Genomic DNA, 23,501 nt, shown 5'->3' with positions numbered 1-23,501 from the left:
TAAATTTTCATCGGATGTGACACTTTTTGAGGACTACATGAATGTTCTTTCACAAATCAATTTACACTCATAAAGTTAAGTTTGATAGATAAAATGTACACCTTATTTACTATTCTTGATTTTTTTTTTTTTTTATGAGAAGGGAAAACAATTCAATAGAAGCCTACTCCTAATATGAGCTTTTTTATAAGGTAAACCTAGCCTTATAGGGTTTTACAGGAAAATTTTCACCACATGTGATACTTTTTGAAGACTACAAGGATGTTCTTTCACAAATCAGTTTACATTTGCGGAGTTAAGTTTGATAGATGAAATGTATACCTCATTTATTATTCTTGATTTTTTTTTGAAAAGTGAAAACAATTCAATAGAAACTGCATGTGATACTTTTTAGGGACTACAAGGATTGAACTTGTCACTTCCACCCCGCATGATTATTAAACCCAGTGCATCCACCAAACTATCTTGGACTTCGTTTGCATTTACTATTTTTGATAATTGAAAAAAATGGTATTTAAAACATATATGTCAAATATGGAATATTTTTTGAATAAATGTTACTATTTGAAATTATTAGATTAAAAGTTCGTTTAAATATTTTTTAGTTTTCTAAAAAGGTTTTAAATTCTTTGACTTATCTTCTAGCCTTTTGATTATTATTTTAAAAATTATCGTTTATCGAGAGCAAAGTACTAAAGTTGATTCGGTTATTGTCGCAGCAGGAAATTCAAGCAACTTCACACAAAACCCAACAGCTTTTGCCTTTTGCTTTTAGTGGGTGGTTCAGAACACACGGTTCCTCCCTTCGCCACGCCGCCTCCACCACCCTTCAATTCGCTTCATTCCTCCATTTTTCTAGTATCTTCAAGCTCCATCGGCACCACATATTCATTCTATACCGATCGTATAAGCTACAATTGGCTTAATTTTCCTCGATTTGCAGATTTTAGTTTTAACCACCGAACGCGTAACTGTTGGTGCTATGGTACAGCTTGATTTTGCCAAAATTGACGTCTGATTTCCTAGTAAGTTGCTTTCGACAACTCTGTATTGGTTTACATGTTGTTTATGATACCATTTGGAGGGAGACGATATGAATTCTTAGTTTATGTAATCGAATAAGGGTTCATGCGCACTGATTGAAGTTTTTCGTTATGAATGTTGTTATAAATCGATTTCAATCGCTTATGATCGCCACATTACATAATTCAAACTCAATTGCCGATCCTACATCAATCTGTGTACATGCTTTTAGATGTTGTGAATGGGTACATTGAACATGACTGATTTAGCATAAGGAATACATAATATGGTTACTAAATTAAGCATCAAAACACAGATGTTGTTATATACGAGACTAATTTTAGCCCAAACAAAGATGTTTCTGATCGCAAACTTATCTCTAAAACTCGGAGTCTTTCTATATTTCGAACTATAAAGACGTTATGTTATACCAACCTAATTTAATTTAATAAATGTCCTCCATGAATTAGTGAATTGTGAAGCATTAAATAACTTTCCATGAACAATCTAGGAAAAACAACGAAGATGGGTTCTGGTGATGGAATTCCTCATTGGAGTGTCTTTGATAATGTGAAGATGATACCTTCAAAGCCCGAATCTCTAATGGCAGCAATCAATTCGGGTATTTCTTCTCTAGAGTATGCCAAGGCCACGAAGCTTTTGAATTCTTCAGTTCCTTTTTCAAAGGATAAGAAGAGAATTGATGATGAAAACCCTAATTCCTCTTCTGTATATGATGTCAGAAGAGCAGATGAAGCTTATAAAGAAGGACTTGCATATTTGGCTGCAGGTGATCTTGAGGAGGCTTTTCAGTCCTTGAACTTGGCTCTTTCAAACTGCCCACCCACTAAGCCTGCAGTGGTTGCTAAGCTTCAGTCTCTTATTACTCTCACAGCTCAACGTCTTCAAAAATCTCCCTCCTGATTTTCATTTGCTTTCTTGTAGTTTTAGTGAAATTTTTTACTCAAGTTGCATATATGTTATGTTCTCAAATTCTTAAATATATTCAACCTCCAGTTTCCCATTATGTTTTTTTTTCTCTCCTTTTTCTAATTGTATATAATAGATAAAATGCAAGAAAACTACTTTACGATAAATTTGTCCCTTGTGGTTTTAGTAAATCACTAAATCATTGTGTTTAGGTAAAAAGCTGGTTATCCCAAGGTTGAAGATTGTTTGATTCAATCATGTGTAACCTTTAATAACAAAGCCATGTATCTTATACAACAATTTGTATGAATAAATGACGTTTAAGGAAAAATGAAATTATGAGAAACATAACCACATGCATGGGAAAAGAATTGGAAGGGCAAAATAAATGACAAACATTCCTTCAACCATTCCATTTCATCATACAAAACAATCGATTTTCATTCTAATGGAATTAACCATTCCATTCTATTCACGATTGCATTATACCAAACACTACCTACGAGTGCTGTTATTTTTCTTTCACAAAAAACTACAAGTTCATATAAATAAATAAATAAAGGAAAAACTAGTTCTAACACAATGATTCCTCCATTATTATTTAGTTGATGGGTAGATAACAAAATCCAACCAAAACAGCATTTGTGAAAACAACAATAGCAAGGATTAAAAAGGTGAGCTATGAACCATAATTTATGCTCTGTGCTCGATATATGAACCAGAAAGTCCAGATGTTCCCAGAACTGTCACCTGCAATTACAGAATACCATAGTTTCAATAACCATTTCCCAATGGAATGGGAATGGACCATTCCATTTCTTCCCTTATTCCATCATACCAAATACTACAATAATGTTTTGTTAAAGAGAAGAAGAGAAAGAGAGAGAGATGCAATACCCTTCCCCAATCACCACCAAGACCACTGCATCTCATTTTGAGATGAATAAGTTTCATTCCCAGCTCATTCTCGACCTTTTTCCGCAAATACCCCTCATCTGCTCCAAAAGAGTTCAAGTATGCATAGTAGCGTTCAAAGGCTACAGTTAAAGCATCAGCAACATCACCCGATAAAGGTTTCACATCCTGCAACATAATTTCACCATTCAGATAACATTTCATGAAAAAAAAAAAGACATATAAAGCTTCCATGAAATTAATGTTACCTCGCCACTCAGTCCAACACTATCATCAATTTCCATTTTCAAAGTCACAAGGAAGCCAGTAAACTCATCAACTGCTTCTGCAGCACGTAGAAGGTTGGCTAATGCCTCTTGGCTAGCCTTGTCTTCAGTGTTCTTAGATAATGCTCGACTTGCTTTGTTGACAACACTGTCTGGAAGTTCAGCCCAGTTTACAGCCATGAGCTCCTTGAAGGCAACCTTAATATCACCATCTTTAATGTCTGGTAAGTGTGTCAACCCACCATCAGTCAAGCATCGTGTGCTTCCAATTCCCATTGCAAATGGAGAAAGACTTTCTATACATAGAGAATACCAGAATCAGTTTGTCAGAAACTCGATTGAAGAGCAAAACCAGAGAAAATCTGATGTGAAATACGAACAATTGGCATAGTGTGAATAGGTTTTCTTTCTTCATCTAACGAATCATGCTTCATAGGCGACTGTTTCTAAATCAAACTACTAAAACGTAGAGAGGATACTTCAGGGAAATAGTGTTTAAAAAAAATCCTGAATTCCTGATAGACATTATTAGCCCTAAAATCGTATGATGTCGTGATGAGATAGCAAATTAACAAATTCAAATTATTCTTCTCGAGGAAGAACAATAGATAGATAGAAACAAATAAAACGAAGGAAAAGAACGTTACTGTAAGGCAGTGAAGATGAAGGGTGCTGAAGGTAGCAGATTCCACGGCGGAGGCATTGGTTGTTGCTGTTCACGGAGGTGGGGGAGACTAAAACTACAGATCTCCGTGCGATCGAACGGTAGAGAGATCTCATCATCACCAATTTCTCCATTGCTGTGTTGATGTGTTTAGAGTAAGGATCGGAAAACGCTTATCGAGCCCTTTTGGTATGCAGGAATGTTTTGTTCTTGCAAATGAAATGAAAAGGACTGATATGTTAACAATCAATTTCCAAAGACAATTTACATTTAAGTCCCATAATAGAAAAATATATATCAAACTAAACCCTATAATATTTGTTAGCTTTATTTATTTTAGTTGGGTTCGATTCCAATGAGTACTTCAATTTTGGTGAATACCTGAGGACAATTCTCATTAATCCATTTTGTCAAGAGCAATAACGTCAAATGCAAGTATTAGATTTGACATGATCGCATAACGTAATGCGGATTCGATGATATAATTACATGTTACACATCTTTCATACAACACAATTAATCCGAGTTTTTATTACTTTTTATTTGCTTTTAATAAACTTGGTTTTTAGTTTTTTTTTTCATTTTATTTTTCATTTAAAACTCGTTTTTGTCATTTTTTTATATCGTTTAGAATTCTTAGGCTTAAGAATCATAAGTTTTGGATATTGGATCATAACGAGGTTTTGTACACAACAAGGTTTGGATCATTAGACTGAGATTAATCTATACAAGTGGTTCTTATGGTTTTCAAAAATTATGGATATAATCCAAAATGTTTCAACTTACATGGAAAGTTCAAAATTAGATATTTTATATGGATTTTATCACTATCAAACATAAAAAGACTACAATACCTATATAATTTGTTATTTTTTAAAATTTTATATTTATTTTAATATTTTTACAATTAAAAAATAAAAAGCCATCCTACCCCTCCCATCCACACCCATAATACCCCCTTCACACACACACAAACACACATATACACACAAGAAACACACATATTCTTTTTATATCATCGACATAGTTTATACCTTCAATGGACTTGACCAACTTTGTCGAAAAAGGCACTACACAAACCAGAGTGTCATCGGACCTCTACAGCCCCATTGGAAAAAGGTTCTATATACATTCATCAGTCTTTCTAGTGACAAAGTTCTCTTGCCACCGCCTTCTCTCCACTAACGAACGAATCTGAAGCTTCCATGTTTCACCTTCCACATACTCTTTTCCAAAGATTAATATGTCTGGAGCTTTCGAATGAACATATATGCTCTATATGCCTATGAGAATTCATGAAACATAATCCCATTTGATTATGGTGAATTACATATTATTGGTTTGGAGCATTGAATTGTCATCACCACGAACTCAAAAATAGCATCAAAGCCTCTGTATTTTCTGTGTACTAACTATTAGGTGAAAAGTTGGAATTAAATGATTTCCAAAATGAATTTTAGAGGGATCCTAATTAAGGTTGTTTTGATACAACTGGTCTTTTTTTTTTTTTTTTTCTTTCTATGTACAATCTATTTGGGTGCTCTGATTAGATCCTTTATTATTCTAAATGTACAAACTTTTCCTTTTGAAAATCTAGTCATGTTGATAAATCTTACATAAATGATAAAATAGAGGATTATGAATTGAGGTTTTACTTGTATAAAATCTTACATCTTAAATATTCCATTTTGGTAATTGGGTCTTACTAATGCAAATTTTTGACGATTCACATTTTGATCCACAATATGTTTACGAGAATAGTGGAAGATCAACTGTAAAGTGAAAATACCTTTGGCTTTCTTTTTTATATCAGAAAACGGACCTGATTGTTCATGTTGGTTCATAAAAAAATTGAAGGAAAAATAGGTGATTTAAATTGTGTTGGTGTAAATTTATGAAATTGTTCTTGACTTGCAGTTATTAGTTGAGAGAGAGAGAGAGGGAGGGAGAAGGGGGGGGGGGGGGGGGGGACAGTCAGCTTAAGGTTGAGAACATTTTTTTTTTTTTTTTTTTTTTTTTTTTTTTTTAATAATTAAAAAAGTATTAAAAAAACTAAAATGGAAAAATAGTCATCTAAATTTTTTAGGGATCAAAACCATAAGTATTTTTTAATTTTGAATCTTCAATGCAAGTTGAAAACTTTTTAGATCATATTCCTAATTTTTTTTACCAATTTTTCAGTTTTATTTTACGTTTAAGAATGATAACATTTTAGACTATAATAAGTTTTGAGTAATATCATTTTTGGATCATAGATATTAAAATTTATTATATAAGGTTTTGATTCATAACATGTCTGAATTTTTTATAATAATTTTGAATCATATTAAGTTTTGAATCATATGATTTATAATATTTTTGGATTTAAATAAGTTTTGATTCATAACAAATTTGGTTCATAATATTTTTAGATTATAATAAATTTTGATTCATGATAAATTTGGTTCATAAAATTTTGAATCATAAAATATTTTTTGTTCATAACATTTTTTGATTATAAATATTTTTTGGTTAATTTGATGGGTGTTTTCTACTTAAAAATAAAAAGAAATAAAACTTATTTAGAATTTTTTTTTTTTACAAACTTATTAATATAGTGTAGAATGATCCTTTAAATCTTTATGCCTTTTGGAGACTCTTTTATTATATTTTTTTACAATAATAAAAAATATTTTTCAATTTTTTCGTGATGATATTTGTTTTGTAAAAAATTAAATTTTAAGAAAATAGATATTTTTACGAAGAAAAAAAATATGGCCCAAAAACATAACGAGGGAAAAAACGGTAAAAAACCCACAGAACCGAAGGAAGGCAAGTGTGGGCGTGTGGCAAATAGGGGTGGATTCTCATCGACATTACTATATTACCCTTTGTAATTTGTCTTATCTGCCCACAAGTTTTGAATTTTAGACAAATGACCCCAAACTTATAAGACATATCAATTTTCACGTTAAATTTAAATCTAGTCACCATATTGTTTAAGATTAGAAGTCCAAATTTGTTCTTTGGTCGTCAATAAAATTGGACCCCAAACTTATAAGACATCAATTTTCACGTTAAATTTAAATATAGTCACCATATTGTTTAAGATTAGAAGTCCAAATTTGTTCTTTGGTTGTCAATAAAATTGAAGTCCTTATGTGATTCGACTTCTATTTTAAGTATTATATATATTATATAACATAATAATTTACAACATGTAAATATTATTTTATTAATATTTAAAGAAAATGTTAAAAGTTTTGTTTAGAGCTACTCCAAACATAACAAAAAAAAAAAAAAAAAAAAAAAAACCATTAAAATGGTGATTTTTTAACACCAAATATATTTTCAGCTCCAACCGTAAACTAAAAATCACACCAAAACATATATACATCCGATAGTTTAATAATTAAATAGCATATTCTTTAAAATTATCTATATTTTTATGAGTTTTACTAATGTATAATACAGTCAATTATTAAATTTAAAATACTCAAATATCTACTAATAATACAGGTTTAAGGTTGTTGTATTTATAATATCTTTATTTTTAAATTACACAAAGTTTAATTAATGTCAAAACAATAGAACAAGATGTAACACCCTTTTAATGTTTCGTTATTTATCTTAATTTACAAATAAATCATAACTTAAAATTTATTTATAAAGAAACATGAATTATCGGTAAGAATAAGGTTTGACCAACTTTTTTCTCGGTTTATTGTTTTTATTATAGACCCCAAACGTTTTACAGTCTCGTTATTTTACCTTAATTTACGAATAAGTCTTACATTAAATTTTGTTTACAAAAAAACATGAATTATCGGTAAAAGTGATATTGTTGCCTTTTTTTTTTTTTTTTTTTTTTTCCGTATAACACACATTTTATTGGTTGTATTGTTGATCTGGACGCTTAGTCATTAAATGAGCTGAGTAAGATGGATATGTTGAGTAATAATAAGGTTTTAAAAAGCTCGTCATAGCTCCGTAATGGTGCGTCATGGCTCCAAGGCTTGTATGTGACGCTAAACTTTACCAAAATGTCTCCTTGACTCATATATGTGTATAAAAATAAATAATAGTTGAAAGTATATATAAAAATATGAATTATATACAAAATTGCCGCATTAAGTCACGCCTTACAAACGACGTGACTCGTCACGGTTCGGAAAAACTTGAGGCTTGACATTGCCGTCAAGTCACGCTTTACGTTATTTAGAACTTTGGATAATATAATGCTACATCTATAAAACTTGATATCCTTTTACATTGTATATTTTTTGGAATATGAAATTCATCCATTGAATATTATAATAATTACATAAACCATCAATAACTTCATCATGTTTAAGTTTATAAAAAATTTCAAATTGTCTAATTATATTTTATGTAACCTAACCTATCAATCTCATCAACTTATTTCCCACATTTTTTTTTCCGATGACACATATTGTACCGGTTTCATTGCTGACTTGGACGTTTAGTTATTAAATGAGCCGATGAGATGAATATCAAGTTTTACGGTAAGCGTAACATTACATAATCCGTCATATCTATCTCCTTAATTCATTTAATGACTAGACGTCCATACAGTGGCGGAGCTAGATGAGACGTTGGGGGTACTACAGTACCCCAAAAAATTATTATTATTATTATTATTATTATTATTATTATTATTATTATTATATATATATATATATATATATATATATATATATATATATATATAATATTATTCATAAACATTTTTCATGTTATTGTACCCACAACTAAAGAGATTATAACATGTTTTTTAATTTCCGATATTGGATTACTACATATAATATATATTGACAATGTTTGTACCCCCATATCAAAATTTCTGGTTCCACCACTGCGTCCATGTCGGCTACGAAACTCATAAAATGTGTATTAAAGGGAGAAAATATCAAATCATCACTTTTACTGCAAATATATGTTTTTCGTAAACAATTTTTATTTTGAGATTTATTTGTAAATTAATGTAAAATAATAATATTTTAATACGTTCAAGTCAGCAATGAAACCAGTAAACCAAGAAAAAAAAAGACAAAATCGTTATTTTTATCGGTAATTCATGTTTTTTTGTAAATAAATTTTAGTTTTAGACATATTTGAAGATTATGGTAAAATAATAAAATTTTAATGGAGATTCTCCTTGTTTATACAACTAATTCGATTATGTGGACCTTATTTTAGACCGAATTAATTTGAAATTAATATTAGAAAATTTTCATTATTTTAGAAAAAAAAATTAATAAAGTTCTAGAAGTTTTTATTTTTTAAAACTGAAAAGTTATAATTATTTAACATTTTATTCAAATTAACGAAAAAATCATTTTTTATATTTGAACAAAAAATGATTCATTATGTGATTTTCTCAAAATAATAAAACTTTTCAATTAAAAAGGAAAACTGTTAAATGTTTTTTTTAAATAATGAGATTCTTCCGCATCAAACCTAAATTAATTTGTTTATTTATGTGGTTGGTTGATTAGTGAGTCACCAAGCTTTCCGTTGGTTTGGCTCAAGAAACGGCAAATCGGGTTGAAACAAAATGAAAATGAAAAAGTAGAATCTCATTCTCATGTCTATTCTTTCAGCTTATAAACCAAACACGTCATATAACTATCATTCATATACTTGAGCCAATACCCTGCAAACCTTTCTATTTTGGCATCAAAAGAATCTTTTTAGTACATGATAGTAAAGTAATAGTAATCCAGCTTTTAGGATTTTATGCGCACACCAATAATTAATAATAATGATTGTTAACAAGATACATAGAACTTTTAAAAACTATATATATTTGAATCCCATTTAATTCTAAAGATTTATATATGTATTGAACATATAGCGGATACAAAACACTCTCAATGCCAACAAGCAAAATATCAAATAGGAAAAGTTTGGGATATTCATCTACAACCATAATTTTTTTTTTTTCTAATATCAGGTCAAGTCAAGGGTAAAGTTCATGAGTATCAAACCTGAGACCCATTTCATTTTGAATTATTTAAATATCAAGTGTTCATCATTAAACCACATTACACCTGTCTAAAAGGTGAAACTTATAATGACAACATTGTTGCTAACTATCCTTAAAAAATGAATGACCAAGGTGTAATGGAAGAAAGTTTTGTACCCAATATATGAAGGGAGACACTATTTTGGGGAAGAACCATAAGAAAAAAAAAGTTGTTTAAGTGTTCAACACCTATAGAAAGCTTTTGATCAAAGTCGTATGATCAAAGATGTTGATAGGGCGAATGTCAAATTATGGGGCCTTCTTGTTGAGATAAATCAATAAAATAAAGTTCTGTGTCCAAAATAAAAATCAAATTAGTTTATAAATTATTAATTTCGTAATTGGGATGATTGGTATGGAAGGATTTGTACTCTTTCGACTTTGAATTAAAATAACAAAATTACAGTTGGGTGTAAGATTATTTATATTGATGTTTCTGATTTTGGTTACGTACACCCCTATAAGTTGTTTGCTAAAATATAAAAGAAATAATTGATTAATAAATGATCAAGAAAATTTCAAAAGCTTGCGGTCATATATTTAAATAGCAACTTTGTATATTGTAGATATGGAACATGGAATGGTTCAATCGATTATTTCTGTAAATTATTATAATCACTAGAAGATAACTATCATTTATATATATATATATATATATATATATATATATATATATATATATATATATATATATATATATATATATATATATATATATATATATATATATATATATATATATATAGGTTCAGGTTCATTTGAGAGCACTCTAATTTTGTGAGACCGATCAAATTTAAAAATAATTTTAAAATGCAAAATGAATGGAAAAATCCAAAACTTCTTTTTTTAAATATTATTTTCGGAACTTGAATTAACTAAAAAAAATAAAAATAAAAAAATAAAAAAAAATCCCATTTTTTTTAAAAGTAAATGAAATATTCTAAATAGAATATTACATTGACATATTCTAAAAAATAATTTTAAAATACAAAATAAATGGAAAAATCTAAAAATTCTTTTTTTTCAATATAATTTTCGGAACTTGAGTTAACTAAAAAAAATAAAAATAAAATAAAATAAAAAATAAAATAAATTTCTATTTTTTTGAAAAAGACGTGAAATATTCTAAATAGAATATTACACTATACATATTCTAAAAATAATTTTAAAATGCAAAATAAATGGAAAAATCAAAAAATTCTTTTTTTAAATATTATTTTCGGAACTTGAATTAACTAAAAAAATTAAAAAAAAATTTTTAAAAATAAAAAAAATAAAAAAATGCGTCTCACGGTCTCACAAAATTAGGTCGTCTCACATGAACCTAACCCTATATATATATATATATATATATATATATATATATATATATATATATATATATATATATATATATATATATATATATATATATATATATATATATATATATAAGTTATGAAAACTTTTAACAGTAAACTATCCCCAAAGTTGTCTATTTTGGTCCCTGGACTTTGCACCGCCTCAAATGTCTTTCCTTTGATTCCACCACCTTTGCTATCCGATCGGATGCTTACACAGTTGTTTCCACCGCCTTCTCTCGGTTTAATATCATAACAATTTGTGGGCAAACTCACCGCCTCAGATGAAGACGTTGAAGCTTCTTATGCTCTCTGTTCCCTCCGCCATCACCGAACCAGTTTATCGCTTTCTCCGCCTCAAATAATCTACCTTCGATCACAGAGTCGATTCTCTTGACAGAACAAATCCATATGATCTGAAAACCTTCAGACGTCTTTCCTCGCCCCTCCTCCTGTCGACTGCTTCTTCTCCATGTACTTCGATTTCCATTAGCATCGAAGTAACCTAGCAAACCTTCGTGTACTCATCTTTGCCATCGCTTTATCAACCGAGCAAGTATAGAAACTAATACCTTCAGTGACGTCTTCTTCTCTGCTTCTTCCAGGTCTTCGACCGATCGATTCATCCCACCTCTTCATCCCTTCTTTCTATTGATTTCTTCACCGAATCGGCCATGTGGGCGTGCCGATGTGGAGCCGATGCAGGGCAGGTCAGTCGACAGAACTTCTAATATATCTCTATCTGTAATCTTTTGGACTCGACGTTTGGTAATGCAGTTTACACCACCTCTAGGCCCAATAATAAGAGCCTTTGAGGAAAACCATGGTGGTTCGTTTACGCTCTTGAATAAGAAGTGAAAACCCTAATCGGTTCACCTGTTGTCGTTTCTTACTATTAGCAAGATGATGTCACACCTCTAATGATCTCTGCTAGAGTCGGACACAACAATGTGGTAAAAGGTCTTCTTGACACAGCTAGTCCATCAAATGTCGTTTCTCCTTCCAATCTACTCTGTAAAAGGTAAACTTCTTTCTTCTTCCACAATAATGCGATACAAGAGATTGTTTGGATTCCATTTTCAATCTCCTGCTTCTTCTTTTTTATCAAAAGGTTCTTTGTTATTAATTTAATAGATTCCTCAACACTAATTTCAATCTTGCTTGCTGCCTTCCTACTTTCAATTTTCGAATCTAACAGATACCATTATGCGAATTTGCAACACCACAGGAAAACGTATCATATACGAAGATAAGTTCTTATAGCTTTTCAAGAGAAAGCCGACAAACCACAAACTTTGTACCTTAAAGTCTTTAGATTTCTGCAATTTCTTATGTTTATTTCGTTTTTTTTATTGTAGATGGTCTTTCACACTTTTAGGTTGATGCTATTTTTTCTGAATCAAAAGCAATGACAACACCAATCCGAGCAAAAACCGGTTTTTAGGTTTTGATTTCGCGTGTTTGGATTCTGTTACCAGGTATTTCTCATTTTCTTTGCTTCTTTATTCTGATTTGTTTCTAATGCATGCAAATTGTTTGTGAAAATGCTCAAGTGAAACTAATATCAGATTATGCAGTTCCCATTTGCATCAATATTACTACAAAAACAAACGTTACAACCGATATCATAAGGACCTAGAATGTCGATCCCCTTTCGTCGTCTCCGCTTCTTATCCTGACATATCTTCTACTTCCCTTCTACCTTTGTCCTCTGCACTTTCCACTCTGTCGCAACAACACAACGAGGACACTGGTAACTTTTTTAATTTACAAATTAGAGGTTCAATTATTTGTTTTCTTTTTTGGGTTAATTTTGTTTGTAGATCAATTTTACAACTGCAAAGGCAGGAGGATTTGAATGGGTTAGTTGGAGACGTTGAGTATAGTTTTGGGAAGTGGAAAGAATCAACAAGGTTACTACTTTTGGATGAGAAACATGCCTATAAGGCGTTCGATGAAATGCCTGATCCGATTAAGATATTAATTCCAGGTTAGTTTACCTAATTCATTAGTTGATTATAATTGTTTGATTAACCATTTTAAATGAATGAGGTATCTATTGTAGCTATTAGAAGTCCCAACTAAATTTACTTTTATGCCCCTATGTTTCTGGACATTGAATTATGGAATGTTTTGAATCGTGTTTGTGAACAAACACAATTGACATCAGGTAAGTTGGTTTGGGGGAGACGAAAGGCGAGGGAAGACATGGAAGAGTGTAGGAGCAGGTTGATTCCACCATTTGTATTTGAATTTCACAGTTTTAATGTTTGTAACTCTTATTCATTTTGTTCTTTGTTCTTTTTAAGTTTTGAACACCATCTACTTGACAAAAATCCTCAACGAAAAATCTGGTCAAGATTGTGTTTGTACTTGGTGAATTGTATGATCAATCTCTTCTTTTACACCAAATTACAATCCTACCCTTCATAAGTTTTTCATTGAAGGATGCACTTGCAATTGCTAAAAAACTCACTTCAAATCGCAAGGAAAAATTGATCAAGGTACTTCCTATAATTTATTTTTCTTTTTTTGTATTCATGTTGTAAAATTTCTTTTTTTCTTGCAGCTTCATAAATATTTTCTTAATATGTGAGAATATAGTGACAAACTTAAAAGATGTGAACACCAACTCCAGGTTAGTTGTAACGCCTGTGTTTATGGGATTGTCATTAATGTTGGTATAATAGTCTAGGTTAACCTTTGTAACCCGTTTTGAAATAATAGAAGTGTATTATTTGAGTATTATGTGTTATGTGCTAAATTGTGTGTCTTAATTTAATTAAGAATAAAAATAAGCGTCAAAATGAAATGTTAGATAAAGCCTATATTTATGGATAATGTTGTAGTAGTTGAAACGAGGTTTCCGAATATATAAAGAATGCCGAAATCCGAGTTATAACGAAGAAGTTATGACCTGTCGAAGTTTCGCGACAAAACCGGCACGACCCAGCGCGACGTAAATAGTGAATTTAAGGTAGATAGATATCTATCCTTAGTGATCTAAATGAGAATTGAAGATCTCATCGATAGTAGTGCAATGACGGAAAGACGAACGGAATCGGAGTTCAGATGAAGGAGTTATGAATTTCGAACGGAGTTTTCCTGTTTCGGCCTACTAAAAATAATATACAAGTAATATTCTTATAATATATTAAAAATAAAGTCAAAATTAGCCAATGGAGTTTAAACGATAGTTGTAGAGCATAATCTCACCTTCGCGGCGATATAAAGAACGTCGAAAACAGAGTTCGTATGCGAAAGTTATGAATTTCTGAAGTTCGGGGCGCGAAACCCCAAAACTATCAGAGACCACGACGTGGCAAGTGTCCTGACACCTCCGGAAGGCCCCCGGATGCAACTTGGGATGACGCATGCAGTGACGACCAAGCCCACGACGTGGAAAAAGGTTGCCACGACGTGGCAAGGGCCAAATTTGCCCTATAAATAGATTTGAAGGTCCAGCCGTTTAGGGTTGCTATTTTCTCTCTTCTCTCTCCCGTTTTACCTCGATTTGTGTGCCAGAATTACCCCGAAGCCCCGGTAATATCCCCGAGTCCCGAAGCAAGTCCCGAGATCCCGAAGATCCCGAGAAGTGCGGTTTTCGAGCCGAAGCTCTGCCCGCAAGAAGTTCGACTTTTGTAGAGATCTTCCAGATCTGCTGAGGATTACTACTTCTGCAAGCCGTAGTGCTGTCTGATCATCTTCTGATCAAGTGAGTGTATACTACCTTCCATAAACATGATAATAATACAAGTATGATTTGAGTTTACTAAGTATATTGTTGTTTATATGTGTGAGTGTGTAGTTACTTTCTTCTAACACATAATTATGAAGTATTTTATACTAAATACGTGTTATGTGTATAATTTTGTTGTTATGTGCGTGAATGTATATTCACTCTCTTCAATCTCATAGATCTGATTTGTTTTCTATGAAATACGTGTTATGTAGGTATGCCTTATTTGTTATGTGAAGTATGTATTGGATGAAAATGCTATACAGGTTTTAAACTATGTATATAAATATATATTTTTTATCTACTAATATGTTGGGTAGAACATGGGTAGATAGTTGGTGTGTAATAAACAGATGATAGGCCTTGATGTTGTTGTTGTTGACCTAGTTATTCAGCGTAGTATGGATAACGACCACAAACTCCTTCTAGACAGTCTCGTGGAACGCTAGCTGGTTCATAACCTGTAGGTGTTGTGAACGATGTGTTCACCGGTGTACTCTATCCCCCTCATGGTTGCCTTTAGGATGTCTATTGTTGAGGAAACCCCTTAGCAGTAATGTTCGTCCCGATGAAAATCCTAGATTAGGTCCCTTGAGATAGATGTTGTTTTAGGTACGTAAAGTGAGGATAACGGGAATGGGTAATCGGGATAGTGATTGGTTGGTGAAATTAAATATAATTTATTTATTGTGGGTTGAAAACCCTATATGCTCACCAGGCTCCCAAGCCTGACCCACTCAGTTTTATTTGTATTACAGGAAGTGGCGCAAGGGCGTAAGATGGATGAACCATCAAGTTGTTTTGTTTACAAGTCTGCATATGTATATATGTGTTGAATGACTTGTAATGTTATCGTTTATGCTTATTGGTCTGTATCGGAACATGACACCCCGAGTTTTGATTATATAATGAAAATACATTTCTTTTATGAAATGCTTTGGTAAACATTGTTTTATCATGTTTTGTTTTTGGGAACAAATTCCGCAACTCTTTCAAATCAAAAGGATTTACTCTGAAATTATTTTAAAAAGCATAAATGAAAATCGGTCTTTTCTGGCCGTGATTTTGGGGATGTCACAGTTGGTATCAGAGCATTAGTTTAAGCGAACTAGGAATTTTTAGGATTTCTAGACTTAAACTTAGAATGCTAAGTGAAATTTTGAGATGTGTGTCTGTTACATTTTAGACACGAGCACTAGTTTATTTTAGGAAAGTTGTCTAAAATGCTTTATGTGTTAAATGTTATATGTTGCCATATATGATATTATTTGTTCGGATCTACGGTTTGTTGCCAACCGTATCTGAAGGTTTATGTGTTTAGGATTCTAAGCGTATGTATACGATAGTAGAACTAGCATGTAATCGTTTCAGAGTGAAAAGGATGATTTGAAATCTATCATGAACGAAGATCTAAATTTCACCTTATTCGGTGTGTAGATCAAAAATGGTGAGAACAAGGAGTGGCGTTGGAAACGCGGATGAAGACAGAAATCAACCGCCAGTGATTGAGCAAGCACTTGTTGTAGCAGCAGCACCAGAACAGATCACCATGGCTGGAGTGCAAGCCATGATTCGGGCTATGTTAGCCGAACAAAGGGATGAGATACGACAAATGTTGCATAATAATAGGGACGGACCTGTCATACCTATTGAGGAACCTGAATTGATTCCCGAGCAATCGGAGGAAGGGAACAATAGTCGCATTATGAGTCAAATTGGGACTCAAGAAGAACGATGGAACAATCCGGAAAGGAGAAACAACAACAATGGGCGAATGTACAAGAATTTCTTGGGCGCCAAGCCTCCAAGTCTTTCTGGGAGCCCAAATCCTGTTGAAATAATGGATTGGATCTCCGAAATGGAGATGGTATTTGAAAGTTGCGACTGTAGCAACAAACAGAAGACTGTCTTTGCAGTCAGACAAGTGAAGACTGGAGTATTAAGTTGGTGGAAGTTGTTGGCAGATACTATGCCACGAGGAGAAGCTTTGAAAATGTCATGGGAGGAGTTCTTGGAACAGTTAAGGGTGCAATATTGTTCAGAGATAGATCTGAACAATGAGTTCCAAAACTTGAAGAAGGGGAGGATGAGCGTAGACGACTATGCTACGGCATTCACTGAGAAAATGAAATTATTTCCGTACCTAGTGCCAACGGAACTCTCCAAGATTGAGAGGTTTGCTAATGGACTGCCTGCCGACTTTGGTCCGACAGTCAAGATGGCAACTACTCTGAAAACGGCTGTTCGCACAGCTAAGAATGTGGAGGCCCAGCAGAAGGAAAAGTTTTTGGAAAGGATAGAAGTTGGTGAAAAGAGGAAGTGCGATGGAACTTCAGGGTCCAATAAGAAAAACAAGTTCTCGAAGTCTGGTTCGAGGGGAAGTGGAGGCGAAGCGAAATGGTGCGACAAATGTAAGAAGAAGCATATTTAAACACTCCACAGTCGTTCATATGTTGGAAGTAGGTATGAATCAAGACTGTCATGAATCGGGTTTGTAGATGGCTAAATGGGTTTAGTCATGGCAATGGTTGCTACAACATTCATGAGTGCTCATAAGTTATGAGTATTGGAATAAACCCACGCTCACTTGTATCACTTCATGGAATTTATCTCGAGTGATCGTGAGACGGTAATATCATATAAATTTTCAAACCTAGAGATATGAGTTGGTAGTGCATTGATTGCACGTAAACGCATCAGTAACTTGATGTTATAAAACGTGGCTTTGTGTACAATTCAAAAAGTAGTAGAACAAGCATATGAGTCGAAGTTTATCTGTTCCTTCTAGAAATAAAAGCGATATCTGGGCCCCTCGATGATTTTGTTGTGACCTATGTACCGGCCGGTCAGAACTGAATTGATGTGTTCGATTAAGTTCTTTGTCAAACGAATCGAAAATCGGGAAACAAACTGCTGACAATAAGTACGACGTTGTTCCATGTATTTTTCCGGCTGATATCATGAGAACAGAGTATTATATGATCCCTTATCTAATGGACAAGTCATTGACAAGATCAGAGTTCATCTACAAGGTTAGAGTTCGACAGAAGCTTTTGAGAGCTACGCTTGCCAGTTGGTTCCTGAAGTCATACACAATAAATAGTTTTAGACTTATCCAAGTGGGAGACTGTTGGATTAATGTCTAAGTCCATAACTATAATTGGTAAGACTTGACCCGACCCGGCATGGTCCATTTGGGTTGCATACCATCATGCACTTGGATAGACTATAATGAGAGAAATAAGACACTTATGGTTATTAATATATTATAAGTTCTAGTATATTAATAATAAGAATAATAAGATTATTTAATTAGTATTGATCAAGAATTAATCTAGGATTAATTAAGTGATCAAAAGAAGACTAATTAAATATATGGGTTGATTGTGTAAATCATCCATACTTATATAGTGGGCTAATGCTCCATGGATAATCAAGTTGGGCTAAAACCCATAGGATGGTCCATGGATGCTCCATGGTGTATTTGAACCCATGGATCCAAGGAAATGGAAAGCCATGACAATTAAGGATTTACCCTAATTGTAACACTATATAAAGATCTTATTCTTGACAAAAATCGGCCACTAGAATCACATTAGAAAGTGAAGAAGAGGGCTAGCCGATTTCATGAAGTGTAGAACTCTCTCAAGTTATTCAAGTGTTTTGATGATTGTGATTCCATTTGAGGCTTCCACACTATTGGGGCTAGGCACTCAAGCTTCATGAAGACTTTCTACATCAAAGAGGTATGTATTCTATCTTGTTGCACTCATTGTTTTGTATGCTAGATTAGGATAATACCGTGGATGTTCTTATTTGCATGTATAATAGAGAAAACATAGATCCAAGGTATTTAGGGTTGCATGTACACTTAGGAGTGTTAGAATGCTCAAAACCCAACAGTGGTATCAGAGCCTAGGCTTGTTTTCTTGTTATACTTGCAAATGGAGCTGAAAAATCGAGTTTTGATGCTGTCAGCCTAGCAGACTCGCCGAGTCCATGAAGGGACTCGACGAGTCCAAGGCAAAATGCATCCAACTCGTCGAGTTTTGTTCATGCACTCGACGAGTTGGACCCCAGACAACATATTTTCGAGGTTTTTGGCTAGAAATGGTCTAGGAACATTACCCTAAGTTGTTTTTGAACTTATAAACTTGTTTTTTTAATGTGGTAATGTTCATGCTAATCCATTTTCAAAGATAATTGTCAATAGATTCATGTTTTGTATTAGTTTAAGGTTTAGACTAATTACATGAGAAAGTTTGATTTGAATTATCTTGTTCTTATGAGTTGCTTAGATTAATATAAAAGTTAATTGAAATAGTTGCTTTCAATCCATTTTAATCTAAGAGTTGAGTATAAAATGTGTTTGTGTAACTTGTCCTCAAGTTACATGAAGAGTCACATTAAAGACTCATAAAAGTCATAAAAGTTGGTAATGGTTACAAAATGAAGAGTCTTGTGTCATTGAATTTTTTTTTATGAGTCCATAACTTGTCCTCAAGTTATGGAAGTTCAAGAGTCACTTCATTAATAAATAAATAAATAAATAAATAAATAAAGTGTAACCTTAATTAATTCCATAAGTTATAAAAATAAAGAAAAGTTAATTCTCTTATTAGTTTAAAGTCCTCCATAAGTTATGGAACTTGAAGAGTTTTTTGGATTAAAACTACTTTAAACACATAAGTTATGGAATTAATTAGTTTTGAATAGTTTCAAAACTTGCCCTCAAGTTTTGGAATTTGAAAAGTTTTCTCTTATGAATACTTTAATTCCAAATTAGCCCTTAGAATTTTAAAAGAGTTAAAATTCAACACTTATACTATTTATACATTAATGGTTAATTATTATATATATGTATAAGAACAAGTCGTTTTACCATTAGTAGGCCTCATTCACGAAGCCGGTCTATAAGGTGGGTATAAGGTTGTTGCCTATAAAATGACGACTTAATGGGTGTATACTCTCACCCACCGCTTGCTTGATCGGTGGAGGGTCGTTAGCCGAACGGGTAGGACAATGACTTTAAATTCTCCCTTCATTAAAAGTATTAATGATAAATACTAAGTAACTAAAATCTTAATAATTCCCAATCTTAGTTACTTTAGGAAAAATGTGAATTTGGTGCTAGCCCATGGAATTCACACTTTGTACCTTACCAAGTCGTTGGTGGAGCGTGTGTGGTTAACCGGCACACTAACTTGGACTAGTAAGGACCACGAAAGGTGACTTAATGTTTGTCATAGATCAATGGAGCGTCTGTGGTTAACCGACACATTGATTAGGTGATAATATTAAGGGTACCAAGTGAATTGGTATGGTTATTCACACCTTGTTTTGGGATCCTCGACATCCCAGTCACAAAATTTGAGAGGGCACACTCGAGATTGAAACATGCCATTGAAAAGTTCAATGAATCTCAAAAAATCTAGGAATTTCAAATCCAATTAAAACGTAATAAATTATTTCGTTTTTCATGGTGGAAATTGGTGAATCGTCATTCGCCTACCTTCAAATATTTTATAGCTTGGATTACGGCATCCCTCTTCCATATTATAAAATATTGTGTTGGGTCCTAGCCTTAATATTTCATATTGGGTGTCATATTAAGGACTTTAAATCAACTATCTTGAATATCTCGCAAAACATGTCTGGTTTAGACATTTATGATCTTCCTAAAACTCTTGAAGATGATGTTCCTCAACATCATGCTTCACTTCCTCTATCTCCTCCAATTATTCTCCCTCACCCACAAGTTCTTGAAAAGTTTAAAGTCACTCGAGCCCTATTGGCAAGTAAAGGTCTTGGTGTGGTCACATCTTGGAGATGTAGTCACATATTGACAAGCCGGGAGAGTTGGGTGTCAAAGTCTTGAGAAAGTTGGTGGTTCAATCACTTTCTAAGTCACATAGTGAGTTCTTTTGGAACACCTATGAAAAAGACTATGACAAGACCCTTAATGATTTTATCTATTTCTTAAGATCAACTTCCTCAAAACTTGATGGACATTGACAATAGTGACACAGGAAATCCAGAAAAACATTGTCTTCCCAATGGAAAGGGACCGGCCATAGTCAACTCGGTTGACCAAATGGTAAAGAGAAAAAACTAAGTCTGTGATAGTCCCGTGTACCATTATCAAAGGGTCCATATGTTTATATTGCCAAAGAAAGGGGCATTGGTTCCAAAGCTGCCATAATTTACCTAAGGATGTTAAAGTCGATAAGTTTGACTCTACTTCAGGTAAAGTCCACTATCTAACTCTGCTAAGTTTCTATTCTGAGATTCTTGATACATGATATGACTGGGTCACATGGTGATGTTTTAAGAATCAAAGAAAAAGTGAAGAAACTTAAAGAAAGAATATGTTGAATCTGATCGCGTAGATGGATTTCTATCGCGTAGTTTGAAGATCGGATTCTTGAGCTACTTCTTAGGAGTTATAATATATTACTTGTGAATAGATAACAACAAGGTTTTCATGTGGATTGTAAGGATAAGTTTTCCGCAAAGTTTTAAAATAAAAGAAAAAAAAGGGTTTTAATTTTATTTATTTTAAAAATATCCTTACAATGGCATCTGTGGAAAATTATTGCTTATATGTTTCCAGTAATAGCAATATTGGAAAGTGGATTTGATTCTTTCATTTGTGGTAGTGTCTGAATTTACCAAATGAAGAAAGTGTTTCATCACCCAAGGTTCAATTGGACAGAAACTTGGAATCATACAAGTTGCATTGTATGATGAATGGGAATTTTCATCTTTGAAAGTTAAGACTAATTCTTTGGTCACATGTATATGTGAGTCAATTGAAGGACTAAGGAATTAGGTACACTGGGTGTGCGCTGGTCAAGGTCCACCACAAAGATTGATTTGTCATGATTTACTAAAGATTAGTAAATATGATTATACTTATAAGGTTAAGTATAATTCTGTAACATTGGAAAGGTTCCAATCTATGGCAGAGCGAATAAGAAGAATCAAATTAGGCAGAAGGATAAAAGTTTCTCAAATCTGAAAAGATGGGAGAGTACTTTAGTATCAGTTTTATGATCATCTTAATGATATAGAAACCATATCACAAATTCATACTCTAAGGACGTCTTAGTGCATTGTTATGGCTAAGAAGAGAGGTCATGAATTGTTGGATTGGTTAAGATCAAGGAGACGACTCATACTTCGTTCCAAAACAATTATTAGAGTCATACTCCAAGATTGTAACATTGAGTGACATAAAGTAAGGTTTAAAACACTTATCAAATGTAGTGTGAAATGTTTCTACTCTTGTACATTTGAGATTAATTAGTTGTGATGTCTTGGATGAGACAAAGACCAACTAAGACCAATTGTGTGAGGTGTTAGTCTTGATAAGAATCCGCACTATCCCTTGAATATTTGTTTTGTCAAGGAATGGTTCTTTACTAGGGAAACTTATATGTCAAGGGGACAGTGGGAGCCTTAAAGATCTTGAAAGAGTTTCAAGATTTAATCAAGAGTAAAACCTGTAATTTATCACTAGCACACGACTTAAGGTTTGCAACCTATCGTGTTGACATAATTTTTATTTATGTACCTACTTCAAATAAGTTGGGTTTGCATGTGAGTTATCAGAGTTCAACTTGGAAGCATTGGTGGGCCTTGTGCTACCAAGGTGACAAGAAATTAAGATTGAAAAAGTTCAATCCATATGAGTTTGAATTTGTCACTAACCTTATCTTGTGATTATGGTTTTGACAAATTCACATGGATAGGAACTCATACACTATAAAATCTAAGTGTCATAAGGTTTCTCTCCGATTCATGAAAATGATGGTGAGGAAACGCTTTCACTAAGCAGATTTTACGTAGATATCAATTGTGTTATTTGCATTTTCAAAAGTCATTAGTGGAGCGCGTGTGGTTAATCGGCACACTAACATGGACTTGTGAGAAATGGAAAATGCCTAAGAAATTGAGACTATGATTACGGCATCCCTTTTCATAGTTCTGAAAATTGTTTAGACACACATGTGAGCTATCTAAGAAAGGATGTATGAATCTAAATTTCAGAAGTCCGACAGATTTATGAAAATATGTCAGAGCTAGTGGGAGCATAAGTGTTATGCTGATAATCATCATGTTAGTGGGAGCATGATAATTATGATTAGTATTGAAAGCTAGCAATGTTAATTATAGAAAACAAAGTTTCAATTCGTGAAGTTGCAGGGGTTGAAAAGTTGTTTTGCTATAATTAAGGGAGAGGAAATTATACTTCATTTCAATTCTAAAGCTTAGATTGAGATTTTAATCATCTTTAGTCAAGAATATATATGAATTTTGTGTTGGAATGGTTCAACTTGAAGAAATTCTATATATATTGCATTTTCAAAATTCGATTATGATTACGGCATCCCTCTTCATAGTTAAATTTTGAAAACATGGCAAATAAAAAATATTGTAGCAAAAGACTGGTCTAGTATCATGTCTTTATGTCAAACATCATGAATCGTGTCCCATATGCTTCGGATATAGGATCGATTTCACGTGCTATAATATTCATCCTTTCTAAATTTTCCAAATGCTTAAGGCATTTAGAAGGGAAAAGTCTAGAACT

General features: G+C 32.8%; 2 protein-coding genes and 2 long non-coding RNA genes across 6 annotated transcripts; 3 read left to right on the top strand and 1 right to left on the bottom strand.

Moving 5' to 3' along the window:
• The first annotated feature begins 702 nt into the window (after window positions 1-702).
• On the top strand, window positions 703-2,050 carry LOC145022895 (uncharacterized). The gene is made up of 2 exons (XM_078976743.1): window positions 703-1,025; window positions 1,535-2,050. The coding sequence occupies exon 2, from the start codon at window positions 1,549-1,551 to the stop codon at window positions 1,945-1,947; it is 399 nt and encodes a 132-aa protein (XP_078832869.1). The 5' UTR covers window positions 703-1,025; window positions 1,535-1,548; the 3' UTR covers window positions 1,948-2,050.
• A 475-nt stretch (window positions 2,051-2,525) lies between these two features.
• On the bottom strand, window positions 2,526-4,031 carry SDH5 (succinate dehydrogenase 5). Its single transcript, XM_078976742.1, has 4 exons — window positions 3,782-4,031; window positions 3,117-3,430; window positions 2,851-3,036; window positions 2,526-2,703 (listed from the first exon to the last, which is right to left on the bottom strand). The coding sequence occupies exons 1-4, from the start codon at window positions 3,930-3,932 to the stop codon at window positions 2,647-2,649; spliced, it is 708 nt and encodes a 235-aa protein (XP_078832868.1). The 5' UTR covers window positions 3,933-4,031; the 3' UTR covers window positions 2,526-2,646.
• A 7,356-nt stretch (window positions 4,032-11,387) lies between these two features.
• LOC145048460 (uncharacterized) lies at window positions 11,388-12,597 on the top strand. The gene is made up of 3 exons (XR_013682876.1): window positions 11,388-11,876; window positions 12,066-12,187; window positions 12,301-12,597. It is a non-coding gene; the product is annotated as an uncharacterized LOC145048460 (long non-coding RNA).
• A 28-nt stretch (window positions 12,598-12,625) lies between these two features.
• LOC145048448 (uncharacterized) lies at window positions 12,626-13,804 on the top strand. Of its 3 annotated transcripts, none has more exons than XR_013682873.1 (5): window positions 12,626-12,644; window positions 12,744-13,156; window positions 13,337-13,394; window positions 13,476-13,670; window positions 13,736-13,804. It is a non-coding gene; the product is annotated as an uncharacterized LOC145048448 (long non-coding RNA). The 3 variants fall into 3 exon arrangements; XR_013682875.1 differs by having other exon boundaries at window positions 12,632-12,919; window positions 12,990-13,156; XR_013682872.1 differs by having other exon boundaries at window positions 12,632-13,156.
• The last annotated feature ends 9,697 nt before the right edge of the window (window positions 13,805-23,501 follow it).

Source organism: Lactuca saligna, chromosome 1 (assembly GCF_052625555.1).
Source record: "Lactuca saligna cultivar CGN05327 chromosome 1, ASM5262555v1, whole genome shotgun sequence".
Classification (NCBI taxonomy): Eukaryota; Viridiplantae; Streptophyta; class Magnoliopsida; order Asterales; family Asteraceae; genus Lactuca; species Lactuca saligna.
This window is presented reverse-complemented; position numbering and strand designations above follow the sequence as displayed.

Coding starts and splice junctions, on each gene's coding strand:
- LOC145022895 (XM_078976743.1), top strand. CDS start 1,549: ATGGGTTCTGGTGATGGAATTCCTCATTGGAGTGTCTTTGATAATGTG.
- SDH5 (XM_078976742.1), bottom strand. CDS start 3,932: ATGGAGAAATTGGTGATGATGAGATCTCTCTACCGTTCGATCGCACGG. Junction 3,431..3,781: donor TTCATCTTCACTGCCTTACA/GTAACGTTCTTT, acceptor CTCTATGTATAG/AAAGTCTTTCTCCATTTGCA. Junction 3,037..3,116: donor GTGTTGGACTGAGTGGCGAG/GTAACATTAATT, acceptor ATTATGTTGCAG/GATGTGAAACCTTTATCGGG.